The sequence below is a fragment of the Electrona antarctica genome (genome assembly GCF_951216825.1).
Source record: "Electrona antarctica genome assembly, chromosome: 5".
Lineage (NCBI taxonomy): Eukaryota > Metazoa > Chordata > Actinopteri > Myctophiformes > Myctophidae > Electrona > Electrona antarctica.
Window position 1 is genome coordinate 46,996,257 of NC_136810.1, and position 15,054 is coordinate 47,011,310.

Consider the following 15,054-nt stretch of genomic DNA (forward strand, 5'->3'; position numbering starts at 1 on the left):
CTGTCTCATATGAGGGCTGTGGGCAGTTCAGAAACTGTCCTCCAGTGACATCATCGATGGGGAATACAAGCCAATAGAAACTGCAGGCTTTCTAGTCCTGAAAAGTTGCAATGGGAAAATGGATGATGTCACTGGAGGACGGTTTCTAAACTGCCCAGAGCCCTCCTATGAGACACAGAAAAATATCGTGCCATTTTATCATGATTGTGAGGACCTATTATATGAAGATAGGTTGAAAAGTGGTGAAGTGGTCCTTTAAGTAAACAGAAAAATAGAGAAAATGCATTTTCAGGCTGGGATACCAATTTTATCCAATCAGGAGAGAGATCTCATATAGTACACAATACAGGATAAACAAGTGAAATTGGAAGACACAAATAAATTACTTTGAACAGACAAAATTGGAACACTATCAAATTGAAGCTGATAAATGGGTACTCTGTCCTGATTGGCTGAAATTGGCAACCAACTCTTTATTAAATAGCCGTAGAGATGGGGATACCCCCCCTCTATAGCAGTTATTAGAGTCGTTTAATGTTTTAACAAAAAACTCTGTAATGCGTTTTATGGAAATATTTTAATTTATATCATTGTGTTTTTATTTATTTCATTGTCAATAGTATTTATTTCATTGTGGTATTTCTTATGACATTTTTGGACCTGTTGTGGACTATGCCTGTGAACCTCCATAGATGTTTTTGGAATATGAACAGATACTGCTGTAGAACTGCATTTCCCATCATCCCCTCTACTGTAGGCTAAGTCACATGACACGCAGCAATCACATCGTCACATGTCAACATGGCTGCTGTTGCAGATGAACATTTTTCTTCCTTACAGCTACTTCTAAAGGTATTTAATTTATTGTAAAAAGCTGTCGCCGAAATGTATCACTACATAGCTAAAATATTTATTGACATCGTCTTTTCGTTTTCGGTCTACTGTCTTTTTGAATTTGTGACATGTAATGTGTGCAGATTAAAACTCGAAGAGATGTAGTCTATTTATCATCCCCAATAACTTTATTTTCTGAAACACCATTTGTCGTCAAAATTAAACATACAATTATTCTGTCTGTGTCTACTCTACAATGCAGCTAAAATATATATTTTATGTTTAATCTGTTTTATTATCTGTTTAGTGTCTTGGTTTCTCCATTGAAGTATTGTGTTGGTTGATAGATTAATTTAATTGTATTAACAGATTGCAGAATGGGCACAGTACAAAGAAGGTACAGGTTAATACAAAAACTGCTAAGAGGATAAACCCCAGAAAAAGCACTAAGACTTGTTTATCAGTGTTATGAACAGTCACCATATTGTTTGTTACAATTATAACATTAAAGCTGTATTATGTGTTGCATTAAACCAATGGTTCTAAAGTGAGGTTTGCAAACTGCCAGGGGTCTTTGAGGGGGTTCCTGCAGTAATTGGTCCCCAGCTACAGAAAATGATTCATAATTCGGACGTGAACCAAATGGACCCTTACAGGTCTGTAATAGGTCCATTTGGTTATATTTGTACAATCTCAGAGTTTTAGGGGCCTATGCCTAATAATGCATACCAAATTGGCAGTCCTTGAAATTAAAAGGTTTGTGTGTGTGTGTGTGTAGAAGGAGGAGAGGACACTGGTGCAGCACAGACATTTCAAGCCTTTTATTTGGTGCTAGTACAAGAAAAAGTGTGTGTGTGTGTGTGTGTGTGTGTGTGTGTGTGCGTGCGTTTCAGGCTCCATCTAAGGATGCTGTGCGTGAATTGTGTGCTCAGAGTTTTCCACCTGCAGCAACAGAGTCACAGCAGCTGGCTGGGAAAACAGCTGAGATCCTGAACATCTCTACAACAGAAGCTACACAGGTGAGTGTGTGTGTGTGTGTGTGTGTGTGCACATTCATAAATGCAATTGTCCTACTATTGTAACTATAGTAATACAATTACAAACAAGTGTGTGTGTGGTACCTGTCACTCCAGGTGGTTGTAGCTCTCCACAACCTGTCTCACTGCGTAGTGTTGTCCAACATGAAGACCGCGGACCAGGTTCTCTCTCTGTTCCCTGACTCCTTCCACTCAAACCTCAAAACCCTCATCACCAAGATAATATTGGAACACAGGTTCACGTCTATATATTTTATTATAATGATGTACTTTTTTTTACAATTGGATTATAATTCTGAAATACAGGTTCACTTTTATTTTTGTCAAATATGTTTTATTAAGAAGATTATAAAACGTTATACAATTTTAATAAATAGTGAGTAGATCGGATTGACGAAGGCTGATTTCTATATTTTTCAGTGTGGCGTGGAGAAACGAGGCTCTCAACAATCATAGTGAGTTTTTTTAATCATATCTATATTGTGTGCAGCATGAGAGTGCCATTACATAGATGGATTTACTGTTAATATATTTACTGTGTGTGTGTGTGTGTATAGTCTCTCTTCCCCAACTAAAGCAGTTGGATTGGAGAGTTGACATGATGACCGCATCTGACTCCATCAGCCGCATGGCTGTTCCTTCCTGTTTATTACAACTACAGGTATACAGAGTACATAATAACATATTGTCGCTGTCCCGCAGAAACCAGCGTACTCTATTTTTCAGGTTTTTCTTTTCATTAAAACAAAGCTATCAAACACCCTTGATGTCTGTGTGTTGGTCTAAAAAAAAGTATTAAAAAGTGCTTCTGACAAAACCAGCTAACTCCATTGGACCCTCAAACTTTCTGCTATAGCAGCTAACTCCACCGCATCTCATGCAAGTATCTGACAATATATAGTCACAATAGCAACGTTGATGAGGCAGTATTGCTTTGTTTTCAGAAAAAATGCACATAAAATGCACAAAGACCTCCTTCAGGCATCTCTAGTGAGATGCCTGAAGGAGGCATCCCTGGCATCCCTATTCTTTTCTCTAGTGAGATGCCTGAAGGTCTTTGACCGAAACGTTGCCAATAAAGTTCGTATTGCAAGTGCAGACGGTGTGCGGGTCTTGACTCTTTGTGCACTTTATGTGCATTTTTTCTGAATACATTGAGCCCTGCCTACGCACCCGCCTCAGAGCATACAGGTGTGCATAAGACTTTGTTGCCTAGTATTGCTTTGTTTAAAAACATATATATATATAAGGTTTTCTTCATTTCCTTAAAAAAAAGACATTTTTGAGCTGTTTTTTGTCCGACAGCAGAGCTATAATAGACATCTTAACAAAATGAACCCTGGCATCCCTATTTTTGGCAAATGTTCATAAAGCTAAAAAAGACTCACTCACCCTCCCTGACTGTCCTGTTGTACGACTTAAGTGGAAACTACATTCTGACCCATGCCACTGTTTTAGGTAGAAATGCCATTGTTTACGATAGATTGTGTGTAGCTGATAATGTGTCTGTCCATCCAGATAGAGGAATCATCATGTCTAGGAGGTGGGGAGTCGTCGGTGACCGTGGAGCTGAGCAGAGAGTCTTTGGACACCATGTTGGACGGCCTGGGACGGATCAGGGACCAGCTGTCTGCTGTGGCAGCCAAGTAAAATGTCAAGGGACACTTCCTGTCCACTCCTGTGGAACTGGAGTCCTTCTGGTTGGGACACTATAACTTTGATTCATGTTTCGGTGACAAAGCGCCATGCAATGTGTTGCTTATATTCAACTCTGAGGCGTCATTTCAGAAATAAACCACTTTGAGTTGTATAGTTACCTTGCCATGATGTAACTCCAAAGGTGGACAAGAAATCAAAAATAATTGCTCCAGTGATTAGAAATTGATAATTGAACACAAAGTTGATTCAGACAATATAGAACATCACCAAAAATGTTATGTTGATTTTGCCATTTTTATTAGGAAGAAAGCCCAGACTGTATCCGTGGATCCGCATCTTCAAATAGTAAAATCAACAGGATGTTAACATTTATATAAAAAAATCACACCCGTGTGAACTGAGTGGTGTGAGGTCTTATATAGACTGATCAACTGTGGTCTGACGTAATGTCTGCCGTAATGAAATCACACCTGTGTGAACTGGGTGACCGTAGCAACCATGCTCATTTTTTGGTACGAACAGACAGACAGACACGTAAACTAACAAAGCCAGTCGTAGGAGTGGTTTACACCACTCAAAAAATAATAGTACAGGATTTTGTGATGCTCTATATTGTCTGAATCAACTTTGTGTTAACTGAAATTGATGAAGTGAGCCGTGTGTTCCGTTCTGTTTGCAAGTTTCTGTGCATTGTCTGTGAAGCACGTTGAGTTTGACTACATATGAAATGTCCTGTATAAATTATAGTTTGACTTGATGACACATTTTTATTTTGTTCTGAATTCAGTTAAGCATGTGGTTTGCGACACAATGGGAACCTTAGAATGGCGTGACAAGAATATAAACATTTTAGACTGACACATTTTCAGACTGTTCATATAATCCAGTTTGAACACTGTTTACATACTAAAAGAGTGACTTTTATATCTTTTGAATTATCAATTTCTAATGATTGGAGCAATTATTTTTGATTTCTTGTACACATTTGGAGTCACATCACGGCAAGGTAACTATACAACTCAAAAAAGTGGTCTTGCCCTTTAAGCCCTATTTAAAAATGTTTGATTTGAAGCGTGTAGTCTGTTTGATACAAAGAAAAGTTTGCAATAACATCTGATTCTGCAGTAATTGTCTTACAGTTCATGTGACCTCATTTCCTGAGACCACACAACTGCATTCAGCGCCATTCTAAAATCTGATTAATCTGCCAAAAAAAAACACTCGAGTGGAGAGTATTGTGCACAAAAGAACACAATTTGAGCTTAAATGCGAACGCCAGGGGTTGGCAATTGCCATCCTATTCATCCATTCTATACATTTATGAATACATCCCACTGTAATACAGAAGTCTTCTCTTTTGTTGGGAAAGACTAAACGAGCAATAGGCCTTTTTTCCACAAACACGACTGACCTATTTTATGCTTTTATCTTATCGGGGTGTAAAGCTGTTATCACCATTGCCAGCAATGTTAGGAAGCCAGCTGTGTCACTGCTGATTGACTGCGTTTACTCTGTTTCTGTCAGACAACTACATCATGAAAAGTGACTTTTTCTAAGGTCAGAAGACGCCCAGAGTAATTGACCACTGGCCTAAGGCCCTTGGTTAGCCAATTAGTAAGGCGAAGCAGAAGCACGTTGGCTGTGTTTGTGAAATGGTCTGTTATGTTTGTAAGTGACTAAACAAACGGTAATGATCACAGTCATCGCATAAGCGTCTTTTTTAATGAGTTTCAGCTGATTTTATTGTAAACATTATAAAATAACATGTTACAGCAGCATATCACTTTCTTTTTTTACATCCTTTGACATATTCACATTATTCAAACCACGTACAAAATGGCTTCTACAGACTACAGCACTAAACTGTTGTCAAGGTAACTGGACCTCACAGGGGAAGAGATGCTCTACTGCCCTTGTGTGGCTGAGAGAGGGACTGCACAGAATCCATGTTGATATACATTCACAGGAAGAAGAGAATTGTTCTGGACTCGGCATGTTTGAGTGCCATTCACACAAATGTATCTATTTGGCCAAAAAGCACACAAGTTCTGCCCTACTGACTACTGAGACAAACCGCACTAATTGTCCTACAACAACAGCACCAAGTCAAACACACAAGTAGTCCCTGCTCTTTACCCATTTGGTTTATACACGCACATAAGACTGGAAACCCACAACTACACAACCTTCAGAAACAACCTCAACAGTGTTAGGAGGAGACTAAACGGTTCCGTCTTTAATCTTTGGAAAATTATTTTCTCCTAACATCTCCAAGTGTCCAGAAATGATCTGATCCGATGAGTAAACCATCCGACTGATAAGCTCACAGCAGGGATACCCGTTTTCTATTTTGTTTCTTGATCGTTTTACATTCTCCAAAGGAGAGAGAGAGAAGTGGTGCTGAAAACCAGGAGAAAGTTAACTCATCTCCCTTTGATGAAGTATAAACCTTTATTATTACATTATGACATGTTTTATTATATCAAGGTGTTAATAAATATGAACACCTGCACTGGAAGAAGAGTGGATATGTCCTTTTCACCTGGTTCAGAACAATTATAACAAAGTAACTGAAATTGATGAAGTGAGCCGTGTGTTCCGCTCCGTTTGCCAGTTTCTGTGCATTTTCTGTGAAGCACGTTGAGTTTGACTGCATATGAAATGTCCTGTACAAATCATAGTTTGACTTAATGACACATCAGTCGACAAACGTTTTATTTTGTTCTGAATTCAGTTAACAGCATGTGGTTTGCGACACTTTAGAAAGGCGTGACTAACGAAAAACGAGAACATAAGCATTTTCACACATTTTCAGACTGTCCATATAATCCAGTTTGAACTGGATTATAAAAAAAATTAAAGCCATTTCCACTTACAGCCTTATTACTTGTGCAGGCTGGGTATGTCGTGTTGTTCACCGGCCAATAAGGGACCACCATTCTTGATGACATAACTAAGGTACGTTTGGTGATCGGCTGGGTATGTATGTATGTATGTCGGGGTAAGAATGGTGGTCCCTTATTGGCTGTTGATGGTGATGTAACTAAGGTACGTTTCAAGGTTGGTATAAGGTCTAAGGGATTTAGAACAGCAGTTGTAATAGACATTATTAGTAAGTAGCAGTACTTGTAGCAGTACTTGTCTGTCGACGCATTTCTAGTTTTCTTAAAACTGTCACTCGAGTAGCTTAGTAAAGACTAGTAACTAAGAACTCAACATCCCTTTTCACGTGGATTTGGTTTAAAGACATGACAGTCTTGAACTGTATTAGTCCCAGTTTACCTACTACAGCTGTCCTACAATATCACTCAGCACCAACTGTCTGTCCTACAGAACCAACCAGTGGTTCCCAAACTTTTTCATGTCAACGACCCCCAAATGGACACTTATCAGCGCGCGGACCCCCATTTGAAGAGATGCCAGGGACCCCCCCATAAGAGAAGATTTTTACGACTCTATAGCAGTGACTCTCAACCATTTTAATTTCAAGGACCCCGAGTTTGACATGCATTAGTCTACAGACCCCCATTTAATGGCATTTTTATCCCTGGGACCCGCAATTTATATTGTAAAATGAACTCCGAGTTTAACTCTGAGTAACGGGTCCATTTGGTTCCATTTGTATTTTGTACACTCTCTGAGTTACAGACCCATAAGGGTCCATTTGGTTCCAAACTATCATTTAGCTGGGGACCCCCTGGAACTACCTCAAGGACCCCTGGGGGTCCCCGGACCCCACTTTGGGAACCACTGCTCTAGACTAACCTAGGGACAAATAACGGACAAACAACACTAAACGTCCGCTCTGAGCATGGTACAGCTGTATGAGAGCTATATGATTGTCTTGAATGTACATTAGAACAGCGATTCTCAACCTGTGGGCCGGGGCCCAATGGTGGGCCGTGAGGATTTTGCAAAAGGGTCCGCAAAGAAATAATGGGCAAAACCCTAAGATTTTTGAGCGGTGCAGCCGCTCCAATACACAGCTTTGTGTGTATGTCCGTTTCCGAGTGGAATAGTAGAGAGTGGTGACACTAGCGTTGACTCCCATTTTAACAATGGAATGCAGAAGTGCTCATTCTATCTCAATGGGATAGCTCCAATGTTTGGAACTATAGCCCATAGGCACCCGCTTTGCGGTGAGATCAAAGCGTGTCGCCGCTCTCTTACTATTCCACTCGGGTCTGTTTAAGCACGGAATGCGATGTATGATGATGACGTTCTCATCATACATCGTCACGCTATGAGGCACCGCTCACTTCACACAAGTGTGATTTGTTTTTAAATAATTTCTTTTTTTAAAAAGGTCAAAATTACTTTTTGTTAAGACACGAAAAATTGGAACTTTAAAGTACACTACGTTGGTTAAAATAAACCTAAAAATGCACGCCGCCCACCCATCTGACCACGGCACATTGGGAGGGCGGTGAGCGCTTTTGATATTTTCCAGTGGGCCCTGGTCCAAAAAAGGTCGGGAACCGCTAATTTAGACTGTCCTGCAGAGACAAACAAGACAGCACCGTCTGTCCAGTGGAGACAAGCAACAGAGACAAACCGTGTACTGCGGGCACCCCTACAGAAACAAACAGCGGTAACTGTCTGAGCAATGAACCCGATGGAAACATTTAACCCATTTTGACCTGAGATCAGATTCTAAAAATGTCTTCTACGTCCTGACAGTTTTCTGAAAAAGCTATGTTTCTATGTCAGTCGTTCTTCGATTTAAAAAAAATAGCAGACCTACAAGCTCGTAGCGCGCCACTTGGTGGCGCGCTATGAGCTTGTAGATCTGCTATTTTTCAATAGCTAAAGCATAACATAATGCTAACACCAAAAGGGGTTCCCGCCCAAAATGGGTTAAATCTCCTCTCCTATCACAGGTACTGTTGGTACAGAAGTGGGCAGTATGATTCCTAGTAGCATTCTGCATAGAAGTCTTTGGTGTCACCCACCTCCTGACATCTAGCTATCCATCCATCTACACTAGCTAGTTGCTGCTCTTTGCCTGCGGGGGGCAGTAGAGTTACACAGAGTTCAAATTCTAACAAAAATCAACAATCTAGTGTTTCATGTTCTTCAATGTTACATAATACAATTACGTAACAAACTAGAGTTCTTACAGGGTGCATATATAATCGTCAGTTAGCTTAGCAAGAATATATTACAGCTTTTACAAACTACAGCTGTCTTATTTTTTAAGAGAGGTCTGTCAGAATATGAAGAGCAATTATTTGTTATGAACTATGAAAAGAATTCTCCCAGGACTCGCTGTGGAAGAGCAGTGCTGTTAAGCATTCTGGGAAGTGTAGTCAGTCAATCGTTTTGGTATCTTCCTATAAAATCATGATATCTGAAGGACTCAATGCTCTATAATATAGATGTTTTTAAATACCTTTCCATTTGGTCTGAGACAAACCAGTGAAAATGCATTTCAGAACACTGAATTGAGGTGTCAATTATTGAGGAATTGTATTATTTCCAAAACCTTAGAGAGAAACAGGATTTTACAGGGTGACAATTTTTGAATAGAAGCGTCTGACTGGTGAGTTTGAATTATGCTTAATTTCTGATGTTTCTTAGCAACACTGAGGCTAATAGTCAAGTCTTAGGTGAATTTTGCATAGAGGTGGATGAAACCCGACACGGTTCTGACCCCCTCGTCTGCACTGATATACACAACAACAGGATGGACCTATGCTTAGAGCTTATCTACAAAGGCTGGCAGCCATATTGCGCACGCCCATCTCTCATTTTGGATTCAGTGCATGTAAGAGATGTGGGGAAACTGCCATACATTTTTATTGGTCGATACGCAATTCCTTTAGGATCCCAAAATAGCTTGTTTTCCCAGTCTACCTTTATGAGAAGAGCTCATTCCTACCATTTAATATCCCCTCTCTCTCTCTCTCTCTCTCTCATTAAGCCATGTTTTACTTCCGTACTTCAAACCCACAAAAATAATTTGTCACCCCGATTTTGATTCATATAAATAACAAAAATACAATATTTCTCCTGTTTATGTTTCAACCGGAATATCGGACTTAAAAAAAATAATACAATGAGGTAAGTCCCTGTGTGGAATCATAACCATGGTAACTACGCAACCACTACCAACATATACAGACCACTCCCATTAACTTCCCAAGCCCTGCCCTACCTCTTTCAGTTCCGACTACATCCTACTTGCAAATGCCTCTCCCCCTGCCTGTGTGTGTGTGTGTGTGTGTGTGTGTGTGTGTGTTTGTGTGTGTATGTGTGAGACACAGAATATGTTTTTTAATCAGCAATGGATTCCTTGTGGGAAAGGGGCTTTAGTGTATACTGTATGTGTGTTGATTTTTAGTGTTGCTAACTGTGGAGAAGCCTGTGTTGGAATGAAGCAATGTTTTGGGTTTAGGCACAAGAACTGCAGTCTACACACAAACGCACACACAAAGCCATCTCTGCATGTGTGTGATGTCGCATTTTTTATCCTTCAGTTTGTCCCATTCATTTCATTTTCTCTAACCGACAGTGTAGACCAGAAGACTGCACCGCTTTCCTCACGACTTCCTGCTTCGCACCGAATCAGAGCTGCCGTTGAGTTTGCTCCGCCCAGACGGGGTTTGCGGGTTACCGTTGCCTAGGGGTCGTTCCCGGTCTCCGGGGACTTCCTGTTTGCGACGTCTGGCATCTTTATAGCGAAGTGTGATGTCACTGGAGGGGCGGAGAGAAATAAAATGGATGGTTGGAGAAAAGAGAAGATGGCTTAAAACCATTTTGTGTTCAAACTGTACAAAACAATACACATATACACACACATCAAAACCACACAAACGTAGCTTATTATATCAGAAGAAATAACTCTTCTTAGTACTTGAGATATCATAAAAGAATATATTTTAAAACAAGGAGTTTCGCTGAAAGTGTAGTTCTCCATTTGTCCTCCACCTTACCGTATGAAGAATCTCCAGGCAGTCCAGGTGAGGATGAGGATGATTCCCAGCACCCAGCACTGAGTGACGAAGAAGGGAATGGGAAGCATGATGGTCTTCGGGTCGTACTTCACCACGATGAGGAACTCTGTGACGGTGATGGCCGCCACCAGCCACGCCTGCTGACCCAGCTTTTTATAGAACCGCCTGTGGAATTCAAATTATTAACAGTTGTCAATTGGCCTTAATTTACTTGACGTGTGACGTGGCGTGAGCTTGTAGATCCACTATTTTTGCCAATTGATTTGGTGTAGACTGTAGAGGGAAAAGCAGGAAAAAGTACAGAGCCAATTCAGGTCCAGTTTACCAAGTCAAGACTAAAAGCGTTTAAGTAATTAAACCTCTTTTTTTTTTACGTTAACCCATTGATTCCTGAGGCCGAATCTGGGAACGCCTTCTAGGGCCTGACCTAAGGTTTCCGAAAACCTTCAAACTCTGATATATATATATTTTTTTAAATAGTTATGTTGCTACATGTATAGCAATAGCTTATGAGACACAGAGAGCGCGCTGGTATCAAAGGTAGAACAACGTATAGGTTGCACCAGGCGTCAATGGGGGAGAGCAACATATAAGTTACAACAAACAATAACGTGTTATACATTAGGACAATTGCTAAAATAATGTAACAATAATACAGCTGTTAAATATACTGTAACAGTGGCTTGGTGGAAGTATAAGGGGATGTTGTCGTGACTTCTGGTCCTATAGAGCAGTGGTTTTCAACCAGTGGTCCAGGGACCACCAGTGGTCCTTGAGGGGGTTCCAGGTGGTCCCCATGCAGCTAAATGATGGAGAGTTGGTAACCAAATGGATCTTTTATTCTCGAGTGTAAAATTAAACCAAATTACTTACAGGTCCATTTGGTTTCATTTTACGCTCTCAAGAGTTAAATTTTTGTTAACATCTGCATTACTTAAAGGAGCATTCAGTGATTTGAGTGATTTGGAAAACCACCCAGTCCGCCCCGGTAACAAAATGTGCACATGCACGCTCTACAGTGGGGGGAAGTGCAACAGGCCAACAGCATGTGCACCAAGGCCCGCCCCCACTCGATCATGATTGGAGGAAGGCCTCTCTCATCCTGATTGGATGAAGGCTTTGCCACCCGCCACCAAAACTGAAACTAGGGTTTTTTGACCCCAGGGGCTCACTGGGGACAGAGAGGAACTCTATAGTAGGGAGGATTATCCAGAAAAAAATAAAAAATAAGTTATATTTAGATTAAGTCAAATCACTGAATATACCTTTAATTTACAAGAAGTCTACACAATTAAAGAATGTAAAATAATTTTGATCAACGTGTGCCTGTTATCTCTCCTAATGGTACCAACATCAATACAGCATGGAAGTGTGGACAAAATCTGATTCAACGATAACAAAATAATATTTTGGAAAATGTTATACGTTTTTGGGTCTGAGAGGATAAATCTCATCACATGGTGGTCCGTGGCTAAAATGCCAAATAAATAATGGACCTTAATATGACTTTAACCATTACTTTAAACTTCAGCTGTTGAAAAATAGCGTACATCTGCTATTTTTGAAAAATCGTGAAAACGTGTGCAAATCTTGAATATATATTCTTTCACAGCGAACATTTTTAACTCAAATATTTGCTTCTGCGGGGGTCCCTGGTACAACATATTTTCAGATGTGGGTTGGCGGCCTATTACATATCATTTTTGGGGTCCTTGAAATGAAACAGTTTGATTGCCACTGACGTAGAAACATAGGGTTTCTCAGAAAACTGTCATGATTTAGAAGACATTTTGTAGAATCTGGTGTCAGGTCATAATGGGGTTTATGCGTGACTCACGGGTCGTCCATGAAGTCGTAGATCTCCCTCATGGCCACTCCGCCGACATTAACGAAGAACACCAGTCTCAGGAGGACCAGGTAGTGTTCCGGAGGCATCCACAAGACGAACTTCAAGTAGAATGTGTTCAACTCCGCCAACAGGAACTAACAGAGAATCAGTCAAGACGTTGCTCCCACAGAACAGTCTTCAGCTACACAGTTGTCAACTATCTAAAAGGAAACTATCTAACAGGTACTCTTACAAGTACAAGTCCAGAATTCTAAATTTACCAAGTCCAGAATTCTAAATTTACTTGAGTAAAAGTACAAAAGTATTGGTATCAAAAGTCAAATCTTCTTTCATTATGCAGATTGCAGAATGTGCAGAATGTACCATTTCACAAGTTTTCAAAAATATATTTTGAAAACAGCAAGCTCCCAATGCGCATTGTGAGCTGGTAGATCGGCTATTTTCAAATGGTTGAAATGTATATAGGGCTGAAGTGGTTTTGTATTAATAGTCAAAATCTGTAATCTACAAAGTTTTCAAATAATTGTAGTGGAGTAAAAGTATAATATTTGCCTTTGAGATGTAGTGGAGTAGAAGTACTGCAATTTGTAAATGCTCCAGTAAAGTAAAAAATGACTTCATAATTAGTACAGTACTTGAGTAAATGTGCATTACTTTACAGTGTAAAGTAACTAGTAAACTACCCACATTTACTCAAGTACTCTCTTTCAGTGGTGTAAAGTCTACACCACTGAAAGAGAGACATGTAGAAAGACAGTCAGTCAGATGTACATTTATCGTACCATGAAAATGATTCCCAGTACAGCCAGCCAACGTCGCAGGCTTGATGCTGGATGCCATTCAAACTTCACCCAGCTGTATGGGGTGAACTGAAACGCAATGCGCTTAATCATACCCCTGGAACACACAAAGTCAATCAAATAAATATTAGAGGAATAAAATGGCACATTGTTGTTCATCACTAGTCTGAACTGAAACCCGAGTGAGGACAGTTTATAATACGAGACCAGTTCCAGGGTCAGAATAGTGTTGGTAGGTTAAATATAATGACAGTGGAAGTAGGTATGTGACCTTTTCCCCCAAATCAACTTTCAACAAATTCAAACTACTTATGTAATTAATTAGAACGACCACGATCGCAAAAATAAAAACAAAACAAAACAAAACAGGTGATCATGTAAGGTACAGGAACTGTTACAAAGTTGGCAAACAGCCTGGCCCTGATCTTTATCAATAATTTAATTATGAATATTAAACAGCCCTGGCAATAATCTTCTGATCTTTATCAATCATTTTCTAATCTTTATAAATAATTTTACTAATCCAGAATTCTTCCGGATGAGATTATCCATTCAGCAGTACAGCTTGGCTTGTTTCATAAATTGTTATATTAGTTGCACTGAGACTTAGCTACTTTCTTTCCCTCAGTGACACTTGGAAGGTAGCATAGATAAGCAATTGTAAAGTATATTTTAACATTGATTATAATTTGAACTGAACATAACATACATTTTCGACAGTTCTACATTCACATACAGTGTCTAAGTTTACATCCTGTAGTTCTCACTTTTACCAGAGGGGAGTGACAAAACACGTTAACTATTCGACGTCAGGCCGAAGATAATTATTTTCTCCCCTGTCTGTGTCTGTCTGTCTGTCTGTCTGTCTGTCTGTCTTTCTGTGTGTGCATCTGAAGCTGATCTTGCAAACTATCCCACCGATCAACGCCAAACTTTATGTGAACACTTTACGCAGGCCAAGGTCACTACACCCAAATTACATACCAGCTATATGCCTATAGAGTTATATACTGTGTGCTGGTATACAGTTTAAGTCATACAGTGTAGGATTGTATAGGCTGGTATATACTGTAGTTAGTATTACTTGTATGTAGGGATATTCCAGAGTCCCTGCCACTGGTAGGGTTTCATAGACAGCCAGCCCAGAGTCTTCATACCACAGTATATACCCAAACTATTGCAGACCAGTACATCCATTATCCACTGGAGAAAGAGAAACAGAGAGCACATCAAGTTTACACCATTTGAAACGGTTTAAACGTTGTCATGTAAAACATCTGTCTTTCGTTAAAATGTATGTAAAATATCAACAAAGTACAGGCATTAGAATAGATCAAATAGATAAAAACAACGTGTGTGTGTGTGTGTGTGTGTGTGTGCGTGCACATACGTGGTCCCACCAGCACTCAGAGAAGTTTGGTAACTGGTGTTCCAGACTGTACTCCAGAAACTCAAACATGACAGAGATAATCATACACATCCACCAATCACGGATCACCAGTGTCTGATGAGACAGAGTAGAGACAGATAACTTAATTTAAAACTAATTACAAACATGTAATTGATGAACTTAATTTACAGAGAGATCAACTCCAATAATGATGACAGCTGATAGTTTGAAGTACCTTGATGTACCAGCCCAGGAAGTGGGCGGGGACAAAGCCATCAATTTTGTCCTGAAGAAACAAAACACATGGTCACATAATAATAATAATAATAATAATAAACCTATAAAAAAAGCAGCCTAAAGTGTTTCAGATTACATAGATAGATAGTATAAACAGTGGAATGCCAGAAAGAAAAACACTGAATTGGCAAACAGAAACATAGCTAAAGAGTGTAGGTATAGGTAAACTAAAGAACAAGTTAATATAGGGCAAAATGTACACATTCTTCAAAATAGAAATACAAAATAGAGA

At 39.7% G+C, this 15,054-nt stretch overlaps 2 protein-coding genes across 3 annotated transcripts in view; one reads left to right on the top strand and one right to left on the bottom strand.

Moving 5' to 3' along the window:
* Nucleotides 1–735: 735 nt before the first annotated feature.
* On the top strand, nucleotides 736–5,086 carry commd9 (COMM domain containing 9). The gene is made up of 6 exons (XM_079502029.1): nucleotides 736–852; nucleotides 1,728–1,853; nucleotides 1,968–2,107; nucleotides 2,292–2,326; nucleotides 2,429–2,532; nucleotides 3,390–5,086. The coding sequence occupies exons 1-6, from the start codon at nucleotides 802–804 to the stop codon at nucleotides 3,519–3,521; spliced, it is 588 nt and encodes a 195-aa protein (XP_079358155.1). The 5' UTR covers nucleotides 736–801; the 3' UTR covers nucleotides 3,522–5,086.
* A 3,825-nt stretch (nucleotides 5,087–8,911) lies between these two features.
* ptdss2 (phosphatidylserine synthase 2) overlaps nucleotides 8,912–15,054 on the bottom strand; it is a 21,734-nt gene continuing 15,591 nt past the window's right edge. For both annotated transcript variants that reach the window (XM_079502028.1, XM_079502027.1), the window contains exons 7-13: nucleotides 14,761–14,811; nucleotides 14,526–14,639; nucleotides 14,220–14,338; nucleotides 13,118–13,232; nucleotides 12,324–12,469; nucleotides 10,466–10,651; nucleotides 8,912–10,226 (exon numbers count right to left, since the gene is read on the bottom strand). In XM_079502028.1, coding sequence (XP_079358154.1) covers nucleotides 10,073–10,226; nucleotides 10,466–10,651; nucleotides 12,324–12,469; nucleotides 13,118–13,232; nucleotides 14,220–14,338; nucleotides 14,526–14,639; nucleotides 14,761–14,811 — 885 coding nt within the window. In that variant the 3' untranslated portion in view covers nucleotides 8,912–10,072. The remainder of the gene's footprint in view (nucleotides 10,227–10,465; nucleotides 10,652–12,323; nucleotides 12,470–13,117; nucleotides 13,233–14,219; nucleotides 14,339–14,525; nucleotides 14,640–14,760; nucleotides 14,812–15,054) is intronic.